Source organism: Capsicum annuum, chromosome 5, assembly GCF_002878395.1.
Source record: "Capsicum annuum cultivar UCD-10X-F1 chromosome 5, UCD10Xv1.1, whole genome shotgun sequence".
Taxonomy (NCBI): Eukaryota; Viridiplantae; Streptophyta; class Magnoliopsida; order Solanales; family Solanaceae; genus Capsicum; species Capsicum annuum.
This window is the reverse complement of record NC_061115.1, coordinates 218068405-218083562: the sequence shown is the minus strand read 5'-3', so window position 1 is coordinate 218083562 and position 15158 is coordinate 218068405. Positions and strand designations below refer to the sequence as shown.

The following is a 15158-nucleotide window of genomic DNA, read 5'->3' as shown; positions in this document are numbered from 1 at the left end:
CATTTGAAGTTTTAACAATTGTTGGTCGTTCTTATCAGATTGAAATCACATGATAATCATATTCAATCGATCGAATTGAATCTTCATTGGTATAACAAATGCATATATAGTTGATACCATTGTAGTTTGTTGCGATTTGCAAGTCAACTTTTATGAAACAATTAAGCTCACAATTTATCCAACTTTTGTTAAACTAAAAATAATTATTATTAATCTTGTTAGAAGACTAACAACAAAGGGTCCATAGCTCAGTGGTAGAGCATTTGACTGCAGATCAAGAGGTCACCGGTTCGAACCCGGTTGGGCCCTCCTTTTTTAAGCGTGTTTACCTTATTCTATTAAATTTTACTTTGTAAAATTTCTTGTTTATTAATCTTTAATAATTAAATTCTATTTAATAAAGTTTCTCTTTTTGAAAAGGAAAGTATAATTTTCAATTCGAGATATTTATGACAAGCTACAGTTGACCAATCAAATACCACATTTTTTTAATGTGATGTGACAATGACTTTTTGCTACATATTACACTTTATTTAATTGGATAATAATTTAGACCAACTTCAATTTTTTTTTTATAATCTTTCATAAACAATATAATATTGATAAAAAATTAATGAGACTTCTATCGAATTTAATGAAGACATACTAGCTAATTTATCAATATAATCTTCTATTTTTATCAGAAGATTTTCTAAAAAAAAATTATCTCCATATAAATTTATTAAAATTTTTTATAATCGCATAAAGCATGAACATAACTCTTAACCTGAACTAATTAATACTTCTTTCGTCCCAAATTATCCGTCTCAAATTGAGATGACACATTGATTAAGAAAAATAATTAATAACATACCTAATTTACCATAGTGCCCATATCAAATGATGTTTACATTTTAATTTAAAGAAAAATTAATTAATGCAAAGGGTAAAATATGAAAAAAAAAAAATTATCTTTTCTTGATTAATAAAAAAAGACAAGTAAAATGAGAAATTAAATTAAAAAATTTGAGACGAATAATTTGAAACACCGATATAAGTCTTTATTTTTAGAGAATTCAATATGTTTCTAAATTAGAAGATCAACTTCATTTTTTCATAAAATATCCTTCTATAAAATATTTTGGGAGGGTGAATTTATTCATTACGTAATAAAAACAAGAAAAATATATTCCTTATTCCTAGTCTTATAGTGATGGTGTGAGGTACATTTCTCGAGTTGGGTGTGAGGTATAAGATATAAATAGTTTCGGAATAAAATATAAAATTATTTTATTTTATGATTAGTTGAATCTATTAGTTAGTCTTGAAACTATTTATTTCATCATTTATACTATAATGATGGAATAAGTTATCTGATTTACATGATGGAATAACTAATTCCCGAGATAACCTTTTTTTCAACCAAACGACTCCTTATAGCTTTTGATTTATAAGCCTGTCCAAATCGGCTATGAGTATGTTATTATTGTTGTCATATAAATAAAGTAAATATTAAGTTGTAAATGAGAATAAAATAGTTAATAAATGAGAATAAAATAGTTAAAACCTCCTTCTAATTAATATTTTCTCAAGAGACATATAAACAAGAAACACGACACATAATTTGAGATACATAAAATATCTTCATATTAATTAACAACAACAACATACTCTAAAATGTACTCAGATTGTACCTTAATTTGAGATATATAAAGTATCTTAGTATTAATTATAAAACAACAAAAAAAAATACACCTAATATATTCCCACAAAATGAAATCTCAAAAGGATAAAATATACGTTGTACCTCAATCCCACTATATTCCCACAAATCAGAGTCTGAAGAGGATAAAACATACGTTGTCCGTACCTCGATCTCTATATATTCGTCGCATAAAATAAGGGTTTGAAGAAAGTAAAGTATACATTCCCACAAAGTGAAGTCTGAACAAAGTAAAATATACGCAATATGTGCCACAATCTCAGAGATAACGCAGAAAGACTGTTTTTGATAGACCTCAGCTCACGAAAACAACAACATACTTAGTGTATTCCCATATAGTGGAATTGACGAGTATAAAATGTACGCAATCCATATCACTACCTATGAAGCAATAGTGAGACTGTTTTCGATAAATCCTTAGCTCACGAAAACAACAACAACAACATACCTAGTGTATTCCCATATACTGAAATCTGGGGAGGTAAAATGTACGCAGTTCATACCACTACCTACGAAGAAGTAAAGAGGTTGTTTCCAATAAACTCTCGACTCATGAAAAAAAAACAGTCAATAAAATAGTAATAAAATACTACTCCCTTCGTCTTAAATTATGTGTCGCCATTTGATCGGATACGATATTTAAGAAATAAGTATTGACTTTATTAAAGTTACAAAATTACCCTTCTTAAAGAAAAGAGTAATAGTATTTAAAATCAAGTGGAACCACTTTTAATTGAAAAATAAATAAAAAAAGGAGTAATAATATTTAAAATCAAGTGGGACCACTAAGGGGTAAAATTGTAATTGTGTTTTTAAAAACTTACCAAATAAGGAAAGACGATATTCTTTTTGGGACGGATCAAAAAGAAAATGACGATACATAATTTGGAACGGAGAGAGTACTATAAAACAAGATGAAATAACAGAAGCACGAAGACAAAAAAGAAAATAAATAAAATGAAAAAAATAAAAATATTAATATTTGCTTATTCCTAGTATAGTCCTATAATGACGCTAGCAAGTGTAAAAGGAAAAAATAAAAATGGTGAAAAATTAGTACATTTTCCATTATAGCAGCCGCTCAATGTTAGAAAATCCTCTCATTTCTCCTTCCAAATTCATTGTCTATGTACTTTCTAGGGTTTCTCTGAAGCCCCAATTATCCTCTTAAGGTATCAACAAATCTTCTTTCATATTATGTATGTATATATGTATGTAGATCTGTTGTTTTTTTGAGGTGTATGTGTGCTAATATATTTGTGATTTTGATGTTATGTTATGCTTAGATATACTTGATAATACATACATAATTACACAGTACGTTTAATAAGGAGAAGAATTGTGTATAAATTTGTGGGTGATGTTGAGATAAAATTTTTTATTTGAAATATAAATATGGAGATATGATTTGCTTAATTAACACGTTGTTGATAACACACGTAGGTAGAGATTAGTGTTAGTGTGTGTGTGAGAGAGAGAGAGAGAGAGAGAGACTAGTGTGTGTGTGAGAGAGCGAGACACGTGTGTGTGAGAGAGAGAGATAGAGACACGTGTGTGTGTGTTAGACGTGTGTGTGTGAGAGAGAGAGACGCGTGTGTGTGTGAGAGAGAGAAAGAGAGAGACGTGTGTGTGTGAGAGAGAGGGAGACGTGTGTGTGTGACGTGTGTGTGTGTGATGTGTGTGTGAGAGAGTGTGAGACGTGTGTGGAGAGAGAGAGAGACGTGTGTGTGAGAGAGACTAGTGTGTATGTACGTGTGTGTGTGAGAGAGAGAGACGTGTGTGTGAGAGAGACTGGTGTGTGTGTGCGTGCATGTGTGCGCGTACATGCATCCAAGGGTGTGACCTAGCGGTCCATGACGTTGGTTGAGCACCATGAGGTCTCAGGTTCAATTTCGACGGAAAATACTAGGTGATTTCTTCCCATATGGACAGAGTTACCCGTTACCTGTTGGTGGTGGAAAACTGGCCCGGAGACCATAGTTATAAGATAAAAATATACACACATGCACATTCCTTCCGTTTGCTTTTACTTGTTTACTATTCTAATAAGAAATATATTTGTAATTTTGATGTTCCGGTTTGTATATACTTGATAATACATAACACGTTGTTGATTAGAATGAATATGTAGTCGAATGTTTAGTTTTCTAGCTGATATGGATATAAAAATTTGATTTTCAATATAAGTTTGGAGGAAAGAAAATAGTTTCTATCTTTCTTTCAGTGATTAGCGAGAGACTTTCGTGCAACGCATGTATGTAGAGACTGGTGTGTGTGTGTGTATATATATAGACAACATACATGCATCCAAAGGTGTGGGCTTAGTGGTCAATGACGTGGATTGAGAACCATGATGTTTTGGGTTCAATTCTTAGTTGAGACAAAGACACCAGGTGATTCTTCCCATATGTTCTAAACAATACATAGCACGTTGTTGATTAGAAAGTTTTGCAGCCGATATGGAAATAAAAATTTGATTTTCAATATAAATTTGGAGGAAGAAAATGATTTTTGTCTTTCGTCCAACGAATAGTGAGATAATTTCGGGCAACGTATGTACATGGAGACTAGTGTGTGTATATATACGCACACATGCACCCAAGGGTGTGGCCTAGTGGTCAATGACGTGGGTTGAGAACCTTGAGGTCTTTGGTTCAATTCCCAGCGGAGACGGAGACAAAAACACTAGGTGATTTCTTTCATCTATTCTAGCTTGTGATAGAGTTACTCGTGGTGCCTGATGTTGCTGGTGGGTGGTGGGAGGTGAAGGTATCCCATGGATTTAGTTGAGGTGCGGGAAAGCTTGCTCGGACACCACACTTATCAAAGAAAAAGAAATACACACACTCCTTCCGTTTGCTTTTATTTGTTTACTATACTAATGAAAATACATTTTTACTTGTACTAATCACTTTTAGCATATCAAGAGAATTTTATTTTATTTATATATCTTTTATGTTCTATCCTTAACATGAAGTACTTATTTCCAATTAGATTATCAAAACCTAAGAGTAAACATCAATTTATATGGGTATTGTGGTAAAATATCCATATAAATTACTCCCTCTGTTCCTTTTTAGTTGTCATGATAAGGTTTTGCACAACCTTTAGGAAAAGAATTAGTTAGGAATATATTTTGACTAATATATCTCGTAATCTTTGTCTATTTACGTGCCTCTTAATACTAGAATAATAAATGTAAGGGTAAAGTTGAAAAAAAATAATTAATTCTCTCTTGTTTTTTTAAATTGACAAGTATTTAGGGACAACTATATTTAGAATACATGACAACTAAAAATGAACGAAGGGGGTATTATTTCTTAAAGGATGTGCAAAGTTGAAATTGGACAAGTAAATGTGAAGGGAGGGTGTGTGTGTGTCTGTATATGTACACACACTCTCCTTCCGTATCAATTTGTTTGTCTAGTTTTGACTTGACATGGAGTTTAAGAAAGTAAAAGACTTTTGAATCTTGTGGTTTTAAACTAAAAATATGTAGATTGTACCAAAATTCTTCTTAATTTTGTGGTCTTAAACATGCCATGTGGAAAGTTGAAATTAAAAAGTTGTCAAAATAAGGAAAGAGGTCTTCTTTTTGAAATCGACTAAATAGGAAGTAAGACAACCTAGATGAAACAGAGGGATATTTTATACGATGAACTCCAATTAGTATGACCTTGAAGTATAGATGATTGATTTATAATATGAGGTTTCGAATGTCGCTGCTGTTCTGCATTCAGTATAATTTTGGTGTTCCATTTGTAATACAGGGTTAAATCGTCTATACGAACTTGACAACACATATCACGTGTAAAGGAGGAGGGTTTTGGTAGGTTAATGGTTAGCATAAATATACTAGAATGATTAATTTTGCAGCGAAATGGATATGTAGGATCTCAATAGTAGTTTACTCCGATTATTTTGGATTGAGGTGTTTTTGATTGATTTACAGTGTGAGGTTTTGAATTCTTATATATGAAGCTGCATGTTGGATCTCTTCTTTTCCCAGCCATATTTGTTCATTTAGGAGATTATGCGCTACAATTTAGATCCAGCGGAAGTTGAATTGTTGTTTGGGGGAAAATGAACTGCTAAATTGTTACCTCCTAGGGGTTTGGTTTCTTCCAACAATTATGTACTGTTGAGTCTATTTAAATTTCTTCTAATTGATTTTGGTTGTTGGTTGATTAAAGTCTCTGTAATAAAAAAATGTTGATTGATTGTACGTCGTTTTTTGGTGCAAATTGCTCATTCTAATATTTCCATGCTCCTTTCCTAGGTTGTTATTCATGTATAATGATTGTTGTTGAGGTTTGAATTAAGTGAAGAGATTATTAAAGCTTTCGAAGATTTCATCTAGATTTTAGAATCTAAGTCACAGTAATGGCGTGGTTTAGAGCTGGCTCAAGTGTGGCAAAGCTTGCTATTAGAAGGGCTCTGTCTCAGGGTGGGTCTTACGTCCCAAGAACTCGCATACTTCCATCACATGGTCGATGTTTTCATACCACAGTTGTCAGGCCAAAGGCACAAGCTGCTCCTGTCCCAAGGCCAGTGCCCCTTTCCAAGTTGACTGACAGCTTCTTAGATGGGACGAGTAGTGTCTACCTTGAGGAGCTCCAGCGAGCATGGGAACAAGATCCAAACTGTGTTGATGAGTCATGGGATAACTTCTTCAGGAATTTCGTTGGACAAGCTGCCACGTCGCCTGGAATTTCAGGCCAGACAATTCAAGAGAGTATGCGTCTTCTGTTGCTCGTGAGAGCTTATCAGGTTAATGGTCATATGAAAGCAAAACTGGATCCATTAGCTTTGGAAGACAGGGAAATACCTGATGATTTGGATCCAGCATTATATGGGTTCACTGAAGCTGATCTTGATAGAGAGTTCTTCCTTGGTGTTTGGAAGATGTCTGGATTCTTGTCTGAGAATCGTCCTGTGCAAACTTTGAAGGCAATATTAACACGGCTTGAACAGGCTTATTGTGGAAGCATTGGGTATGAGTACATGCATATTTCTGACCGTGATAAATGCAATTGGTTGAGAGAGCGGATTGAAACCCCAACACCTACGGAATACAATCGTGAGCGGCGGGAAGTTATTCTTGACCGGCTGATGTGGAGTACTCAGTTTGAGAACTTCTTGGCTACAAAGTGGGCGGCAGCCAAAAGATTTGGGCTTGAAGGTTGTGAGACCTTGATTCCTGGTATGAAGGAGATGTTCGATAGGGCAGCAGACCTTGGAGTTGAGAGCATAGTTATTGGGATGCCGCATAGAGGAAGATTAAATGTTTTGGGTAATGTTGTTAGAAAGCCGCTAAAGCAGATCTTCAGCGAGTTTAGCGGTGGTATAAAACCTGGGGATGATGCTGGTTATGTTGGAACTGGTGATGTCAAGTATCACTTGGGAACTTCTTATGATCGACCTACTAGGGGTGGGAAAAGAATTCATCTATCGTTGGTTGCAAATCCAAGTCACTTGGAAGCTGTGGATCCAGTTGTTATTGGAAAAACTAGAGCAAAGCAATATTATACGAATGACGTGGATAGAACAAAGAGCATGGGTATTTTGCTCCATGGTGATGGTAGCTTTGCAGGCCAAGGTGTTGTCTATGAGACATTGCATCTGAGTGCTCTTCCGAATTACACAACCGGAGGGACCATTCACATTGTAGTGAATAATCAAGTGGCGTTCACTACTGATCCAACTGCTGGAAGATCATCTCAGTATTGTACTGACGTTGCAAAGGCTTTGAATATTCCAATTTTCCATGTCAATGGTGATGACGTTGAGGCTGTCTCTCATGTGTGTGAACTTGCTGCAGAATGGCGCCAGAAATTCCATGCTGATGTTGTGGTTGATATTGTCTGTTATCGTCGATTTGGACACAATGAAATTGATGAACCATCCTTCACCCAGCCTAAAATGTATAAGGTTAGTTCAATCTAAGTTTTTGTGCTTTATATATAACTATAACTATATTCAGAATTTTATATTTGGGGCTCAACTCACTCTGTTTACCTTTCTACTGCAATTTGTGACCAAGTGCGACAGAAATCCATTTATCTTCCTACTGGAATCAGGGATCTTCTTATATTCCATATGAAAGCGCTAATATCTTTGTTGTTCTATGTCTTGCAATAGATCATCAGAAATCATCCTTCTTCATTGGAGATCTATCAAAACAAACTTCTAAATTCCGGTCAGGTGACAAAAGATGATGTGGAAAAGATACATAACAAGATCAATAGAATCCTTAATGAAGAGTTCATTGCTAGTAAAGACTATGTCCCTCAGAAAAGAGATTGGCTTTCTGCTTTTTGGGCTGGGTTTAAGTCTCCGTCACAGCTATCACGTGTTCGAAACACTGGGTATACTTTTTAACTTAAATGGTTTATTTTTAATCTTGAATCTTGAGACTCAAGATAGGTGCGCTATTCTGCAGTGTCAAACCTGAGATCTTGAAGAATGTTGGGACAGCAATCACAACGTTTCCCGATGGGTTTAAGCCTCACAGGGCATTGAAAAGGGTTTTTGATGACCGTCGAAAGATGATTGAGACAGGGGAGGGTGTTGACTGGGCGGTTGGAGAAGCGCTTGCTTTTGCAACATTGCTCGTCGAAGGTAATCATGTTAGGTTGAGTGGTCAGGATGTTGAGAGGGGTACTTTCAGTCACAGGCATTCTGTTATTCATGATCAGGAGACAGGGGCACAGTACTGTCCTCTTGATCATGTTATGCTGAACCAAAATGAAGAGATGTTCACTGTGAGCAACAGGTATATTTTAATAACTGTTTTATTTGTAATCCAGTTTATGAGGTTGCATTCTTGAGGTGTTTTGCCTTTATGTATGCCAGCTTTCCATGGATATGTTTTGATTAGTTGGATATTGAATTTCTGTTTGATCTCTGCTGAATGATGCTATTTGTGGTGGCAGATAGTCTGTTGGCTGAGTAAATTCACTTCCAAATGCCTGTGAGAATATGCTCAACTTGATTCTTGATTTGTCAGTGAAAGCTTTTCTTTTGAAGAACTTGATCAATCTACTCGACTTCACATTTGATAACCAGCTCTACTTTAGGAGCAACCACTTGTCTCCTTAGTTTACCTATTCAATAGCATGTGTGTGTTTCTTTCTGAGCTAGTCACTCATGTTTGTCTTGCTTCCCTTCTCATGTCTTGATTTCTCTTATGTTTTCTTCTACTGTATAGTATGCCTTGTTCCTTCCCTCACATGCTAGGAAGCTAGTAGTCTTTTTTTTATGTTTTCAAAAGTATGATAAGTCTGGTGTAACTCATGAAGAGTTATCATGTTTTTAGAGTGGGAGTTTTTTTTTGGTTCTTGTGAATATGATTATTTCCAGTCAATCTGTCGAGTAATTTGTGGATTATTTTGTTTCTGGAATATGGTTATTTATCAACAGAATGTGTAAGATCCTTAAGATCAATATATGACTCTCTGTTCGTTCTTGTATTTTTATGCAGCTCCCTTTCAGAGTTTGGTGTTCTGGGATTTGAATTGGGTTATTCAATGGAAAATCCAAATTCATTGGTAATTTGGGAAGCTCAATTTGGTGATTTTGCTAATGGAGCTCAAGTAATATTTGACCAGTTTGTGAGCAGTGGAGAGGCAAAATGGTTGCGTCAGACTGGATTGGTTATGCTTTTGCCACATGGTTATGATGGTCAGGGCCCTGAGCATTCAAGTGGACGTTTGGAACGTTTCCTCCAGGTACATCAGCTATTCTCGCTCTATAAAGCTGACCTCTCTAAGAGTTAGGAAGTTTCACTTGGTTGAAAGAACAGATAAGATACAAAACGTTTTAACCATGTGAAACTTAAATGAGTGGAATTGTGCCTAGAAGTGTGCTAGGTTATAATATAGAATATAAGGTCCAATTCATGTACTAAACTGTAGTAAATCGAATACGTCAAACAGTTACCGAAAGGGTCTTGTAATATCTTGTCTTCCTTTAGATCCAGGATGCATTGTGAAAGCTGTGTTCCTCTGATTTCTTCAACAGAGTATCTCACCTTTTGTATTTTGCTCAATTTAATGAGATGATTTTCCATGGCAGATGAGTGATGACAACCCCTTTGTTATCCCGGAGATGGAACCTACCCTACGGAAGCAGATTCAGGAATGTAATTGGCAGGTGGTGAACGTAACAACTCCTGCAAATTACTTCCATGTTTTGAGACGTCAAGTAAGTACAACTGCAAGCTTGTTAAAATTTTTGAACTTTCCTGCCTTCTTGTTTTCTCACGTGCAACTCCTCCTCAGATTCACAGAGATTTCCGTAAGCCTCTTATTGTTATGGCCCCAAAGAACTTGCTTCGTCACAAGAACTGCAAGTCAAATCTATCTGAGTTCGACGATGTCCAAGGTCATCCAGGTTTTGACAAACAAGGTACCAGGTTTAAGCGTCTGATAAAAGATCAGAATGACCACTCGGATCTCGAAGAGGGTATCAGACGGCTGGTCCTTTGCTCTGGAAAGGTGTGTAGTATACTTCTTTCTTTTGATCTATCCCGTTTTTACGTTGCTCTCCTTTCACACCATGCAGATACAAACATCTTTAGATGCAATTTAAACAACTTAAACACTTGGATAATGCAAAACATGAATACATGATACCGTTTATACTCACTCAAGTTTGCAGAGATTAATTATTCTTTTGTGCCTGTTTTCTAGATCTATTATGAGCTTGACGAAGAAAGAGCTAAAGCTGAAGGGAAAGACGTTGCTCTCTGTCGGGTGGAACAGCTTTGTCCTTTCCCATATGACCTTATCCAGCGTGAATTGAAGCGATATCCAAGTATGTGCTCTCTGAAACATCCGCGCTACCTTTTGCTCGTGAAATTAAATGGAAATCTACTTTCATGTAATGTTTATCCCGAAATCTCATTTGCATAACTAAGACGGTAAACACACAACACGCACAACCAACATCCCTCAACGATTGCATTTCCGCATAGAGACAAACCAACTGTCATGGCACTGTAATCTAGTCGTAACTAATTCGAACTTCCATATTTTCAGACGCAGAGATAGTTTGGTGTCAAGAAGAGCCAATGAACATGGGCGCATTCAGTTACATCGCACCACGCCTTTGTACTGCCATGAAATCAGTCGGCAGAGGTAACATGGACGACATCAAGTATGTCGGTCGTGCTCCTTCCGCTGCAACAGCCACTGGTTTCTTCCAGGTTCACATGAAAGAGCAGACCGAGCTCGTCCAGAAAGCACTACAACAGGATCCAATCAACTAAATCCATTCTGAAACTCGAACCGTTCATATAATCCATAGCACTGGCCTCCAAAAGGGATCTCTGAGCCTCTGGTATAGCCAGTGTGCGTTTAATTTGCTCTTTGGAAAAATAAGGCCTTTTTGTTTGTGCTAGCTTTCAGTCAGTTAAACAGTGAAACTGATGCTTTTATACGTATACATTTTCAGTTGGTTCAACAATTTTAATCAGCAATACAGCTCACCCACATACCTATCCTAGTTAATCTCTTTCTTTCCTGTTGATGTTCTCTGAGTAAAGCATCTAGTACCCTCTGTATTTTGGCCAAATTTGCTACGACACACTCCAACTTCACGGGGGTCCTATTACCTCCCCGAACTAAATTTTAGCTTATTTTTGTCTTGTCAACTTTTTAAACTGACGTGACACCTTTGACGTGGGCTCACTTATGTGATAAAGGTGCCACGTCACCTCAAAGAGGTGATGCTAAAATCGAATTCACGGGGTATTAGGACCCTTGTAGAGTTGAGTTCGCGGGTATGTTCGTTTAAAAACTACTGCCTCTGTCCCAATATACGACACTTTCGCGGCTCGAATGCCTTTATGCAATAGGCTGTGTTAAGCATGCTTCTTCGACAGAAAACAAAATCTTTTCCCTCGTGACTATAAAGCGCGGTGTGATAAACTTTTCTTCTCCATTTTAATAAATATGATAATTAATAATTTGGGGAATTTAAAACTCTTCCTTCTTCATCTACCAATTTTACATAATGATCACGTGAAACCATTAAGGTATGATTGTCCATCTTAAAATTGGATGCTGACATTTCTTTGTATATTAAAGATGCAGTCTCCAATATATTTACTCTATATTCCCACATCGTCAAAGAGTCAATAAGACGAAAGAGCAGTAAGGAGCTGTTACGAAAAAGGGTCAAGGACAACAAAGAAACATACTTGAATCAACAAAGTCCAGTAACAACCCTATGCCTTATGAAGACACTGAGACGTATGATGTTAATGTTACGTATGTTGAAGGCCGAGAAGATGGTGGTGATCGTTGAGCTGACTTGTTTACGAGTTCAGCTGTAAAGCAAGCGCGGAAGGGAAGATGTTGCATGTCAATGTTCGTAATGAGGGATACATACGTCAACAAGATGGTGTTGCAGATACCATATGTGACAACATAAAGACCGGTAGAGGCAGCAACGTGCTGTCCAGGCTACTGATGATGTGAACACACCAGCACCAAATGATATGCACGCGTCTAAGCCTAGTACTCCTCTTCCTGACCTTCAGAATGACAATGTTGTCGATGATGATGAGCCGCTCTTGAATGAAAAGGATGATGTGAACCAAGGGGAGGATATCTAAACGTAGAACGTCTAGTTTTGGCTCAGTTTGACAATGTGAGACGACGTACAAAGAGCAGGTGGAGATGCACCTTTAAGGATGGCATAATGCAGATAAATAATAAAGACATTCTAATGCAAGCTTGGATGAGCTTTCTGTGAAGATGATCGAATAGTACTAAGAAGATTCTATATAAATGGGCCAAGGACAGTGTTGAAACATACTTTACCTGGACGGGGTCAACGGACGATCCACAAGGTCCATGGCCTAGGTTGGAGACCTCCATTGCACTTTGGAGGGGTGCCTGCCTAAGTGGCCGAGCCTACGTCATAGTTTGTGGCAGTGGGGGCATGCATTCGCGCGGCCCCTACCCAATGCAAAGTTCAATTGTTTTTTGTTTTATTCAATTGCCTATGAATTGCTCAAGAGTTGCAAATCACCTTTCTCAATTGTTCTAACTAGATACTTTATATAAATACAATTCCATCAGAAAAGAAATCAACATGAATTAGTTGTACAATTTTTTTGTGGCAGTTGTCCATTCATACAAGCAGTTATAGAGTTTAATACATTTTTTCTCCCCACCTCGTGTCCCACATCGATAAGCTGGCGAGGCAGCCAAGTGTTTATATGTTGTTGCAGCAACTCAGATGGGCACGACCTTACTTGAACAGGATCTGTTCTATAGGCTCGTACCACTGTATCCTTGACTTCTAAGGAGACAGGAAACTAAGTCTGGTGGATGAATTGAAGCCATGAGACTAGAGCGTGATTAACTGGCCTCCATTACCTTTGGGTCATGGTGTTGTAGATGATCGTTCTCAGCTTGGTTCGCTGGGCTTGAGGTGGTCTCGTGGCTGTCTGACAGACTACTACCAAAATTTTTTGCTAGAGCTCAATTCTCAGAATCGATGTTTACCCGTTTTCTCTCCGAAGTTACTTTCTTTGGTGACTTCCATAGCACTGTACCTATTTGTCGCAGTAGCTCAAGCCCAGCAAACCAAGCCGAGAACGATCATCTATGACACCATGACCCAAAGGCCATGGAGGCCGGTTAATCACGTTCTAGTCTCATGGCGCGGCCCCTACCCCAATTCAAGGTCTAACAAGTATTACTCTGGTGGTCTAAATTATGGGCTAATGAATTGCTTTGTGCCCACTTTCTCAAGAGCCTCTCTCTTCCAATGGCAATCACTCTTATGTATCTCTTAAGAAGAAACTTTAGAATACATGACCCAAACTAATAATCTTTCAAATAATATAATTCATGTGAATCAATTGTGTACTAACCTTAAAAAATAAAGGCATCTAATACGAAATCACAGCTTTTGTTGCTATAGTCATCGACTTGGTTAGTTAGGGAAGGTAGTCTTTTATATAACATCACAGCAACTTGGACGGGCGCGACCTTACATGAACAGGATCTGTTGTATAGGCTCGTAGCACGGTATCCTTGAGTTCTAAGGAGACAGGAAACCAAGTAGGGTGGATGATCGCGTGGCTGTGAGACTAGAGCGTGATTAGTAACCCCACCATAGCCCACTCGGTGATGATTGTCTCGTGACTGTCTGACAGACTCCTAAGGCCGGTCCAAGTGGCCGAGCCTACATCATAATTTGTGGCAGTGGGAGCCTGTGTTCGTGCAGCCCCTACCCAATGCAAAGTCCAATTGTTTCTGTTTAACTCAGATGCCTATGAATTGCTTGAGAGTTGAAAGAATGATTTCTCAGTAGTTTATGTCTTTTCCAGTTTATGGCTGGCCTTCGGGTCATGGTGCCGTGGGTGATCGTTCTCAGCCTAGTTAGCTGGACTAGAGTTGGTCTCGTGGCTGTCTGACAGGCTTTCCAATTCTTTTTATTAATAAGGCAACATGAATCGTAGCCATGAGATTAGAGCGTGATTAACAGCCTCCATGGCCTTCGGGTCATGGTGCCGTGGGTGATCGTTCTCAGCCTAGTTAGCTGGACTAGAGATGGTCTCGTGGCTGGCCTTCGGTCATGGTGCCATGGGTGATCGTTCTTAGCCTGGTTAGCTGGACTAGAGACGGTCTCGTGGCTGTTTCCAACTGTTTTTTCAATAATGCAACGCCCATTTTGCACGATAGTCCTGTAAAGCTATTAATGTATAATTATTCATCTTAAAATTTGAATAAACATATTATTTTATAGTTTCTACAACCCAATTTATACGAGTTAGTTTTACTTGATACAAAATTTAAAAAAGAAAGAAAATCTATTGAAATTTGTGATCTAAAATAAGTGGTGATGTTTGTGTGTCTGTATAAAATTTTATTAAGGGTAAAATGAGTATTTCAAAGTTAAATTTTTGCTAAAGATAAAAATGTGTCATTGAATCAAAAGAAAAGTGAGCCATATAAATTGAAAAAGAGGAAGTATTAATAATGCATTAGGCGTTTGGCCAAGAAATTATTTTCATTTTTTTCAGAACATTATTTCACTTTAGTGAAAAAAGTGAAAATAGAGGTGTTTGACCATAAAAATTATTTCACTTTAGTGAAAATTATTTTTAAAGAGTGAAAACAAGTTTTACTTATTTTTATTATTCTCACTCCTGTTTCACTAAATTTCAAAAACAACTTCAGTTTATATTCATGGTAAAATACAACGCCAACATCAACTTCAACTGTAATTCCAACTTCAACTCCAGAAAATTATTATTTTCATGGCCAAAGGGAGTACTAGTCATCTGGTTCCGCATGTGATTCGGTTGAATCTGAATTTGGATTTGATTGAATATTATACGGAATCAGTTGACTAAATGTATTTGGATTTGATCGAATGTTACACGAAATCAGTTGACTAAATATATTTGCTCCCGACAGGCTCTCAACTCAAG

The 15158-nt window shown here is 37.1% G+C and overlaps 1 protein-coding gene, 2 non-coding genes and 2 pseudogenes across 3 annotated transcripts; all 5 read left to right on the top strand.

Annotated features, from left to right (window-relative positions):
* The first annotated feature begins 237 nt into the window (after window positions 1-237).
* On the top strand, window positions 238-309 carry TRNAC-GCA. Its single transcript has one exon. It is a non-coding gene; the product is annotated as a tRNA-Cys (tRNA).
* Window positions 310-2691: 2382 nt separating this feature from the next.
* Window positions 2692-11209, top strand: LOC107853311 (2-oxoglutarate dehydrogenase, mitochondrial). The gene is made up of 9 exons (XM_047412791.1): window positions 2692-2874; window positions 5982-7633; window positions 7844-8070; window positions 8145-8477; window positions 9186-9432; window positions 9779-9907; window positions 9985-10200; window positions 10396-10519; window positions 10744-11209. Exons 2-9 carry the CDS (start codon window positions 6086-6088, stop codon window positions 10971-10973), a joined length of 3054 nt encoding a protein of 1017 aa, XP_047268747.1. The 5' UTR covers window positions 2692-2874; window positions 5982-6085; the 3' UTR covers window positions 10974-11209.
* A 1313-nt stretch (window positions 11210-12522) lies between these two features.
* Window positions 12523-12673, top strand: LOC124899168 (annotated as a pseudogene).
* A 285-nt stretch (window positions 12674-12958) lies between these two features.
* On the top strand, window positions 12959-13173 carry LOC124899151. The gene has a single exon (XR_007056287.1). It is a non-coding gene; the product is annotated as a small nucleolar RNA U3 (small nucleolar RNA).
* A 532-nt stretch (window positions 13174-13705) lies between these two features.
* On the top strand, window positions 13706-13880 carry LOC124899157 (annotated as a pseudogene).
* The last annotated feature ends 1278 nt before the right edge of the window (window positions 13881-15158 follow it).

Coding starts and splice junctions, on each gene's coding strand:
- LOC107853311 (XM_047412791.1), top strand. CDS start 6,086: ATGGCGTGGTTTAGAGCTGGCTCAAGTGTGGCAAAGCTTGCTATTAGA. Junction 8,478..9,185: donor ATGTTCACTGTGAGCAACAG/GTATATTTTAAT, acceptor ATTTTTATGCAG/CTCCCTTTCAGAGTTTGGTG. Junction 9,908..9,984: donor TCCATGTTTTGAGACGTCAA/GTAAGTACAACT, acceptor ACTCCTCCTCAG/ATTCACAGAGATTTCCGTAA.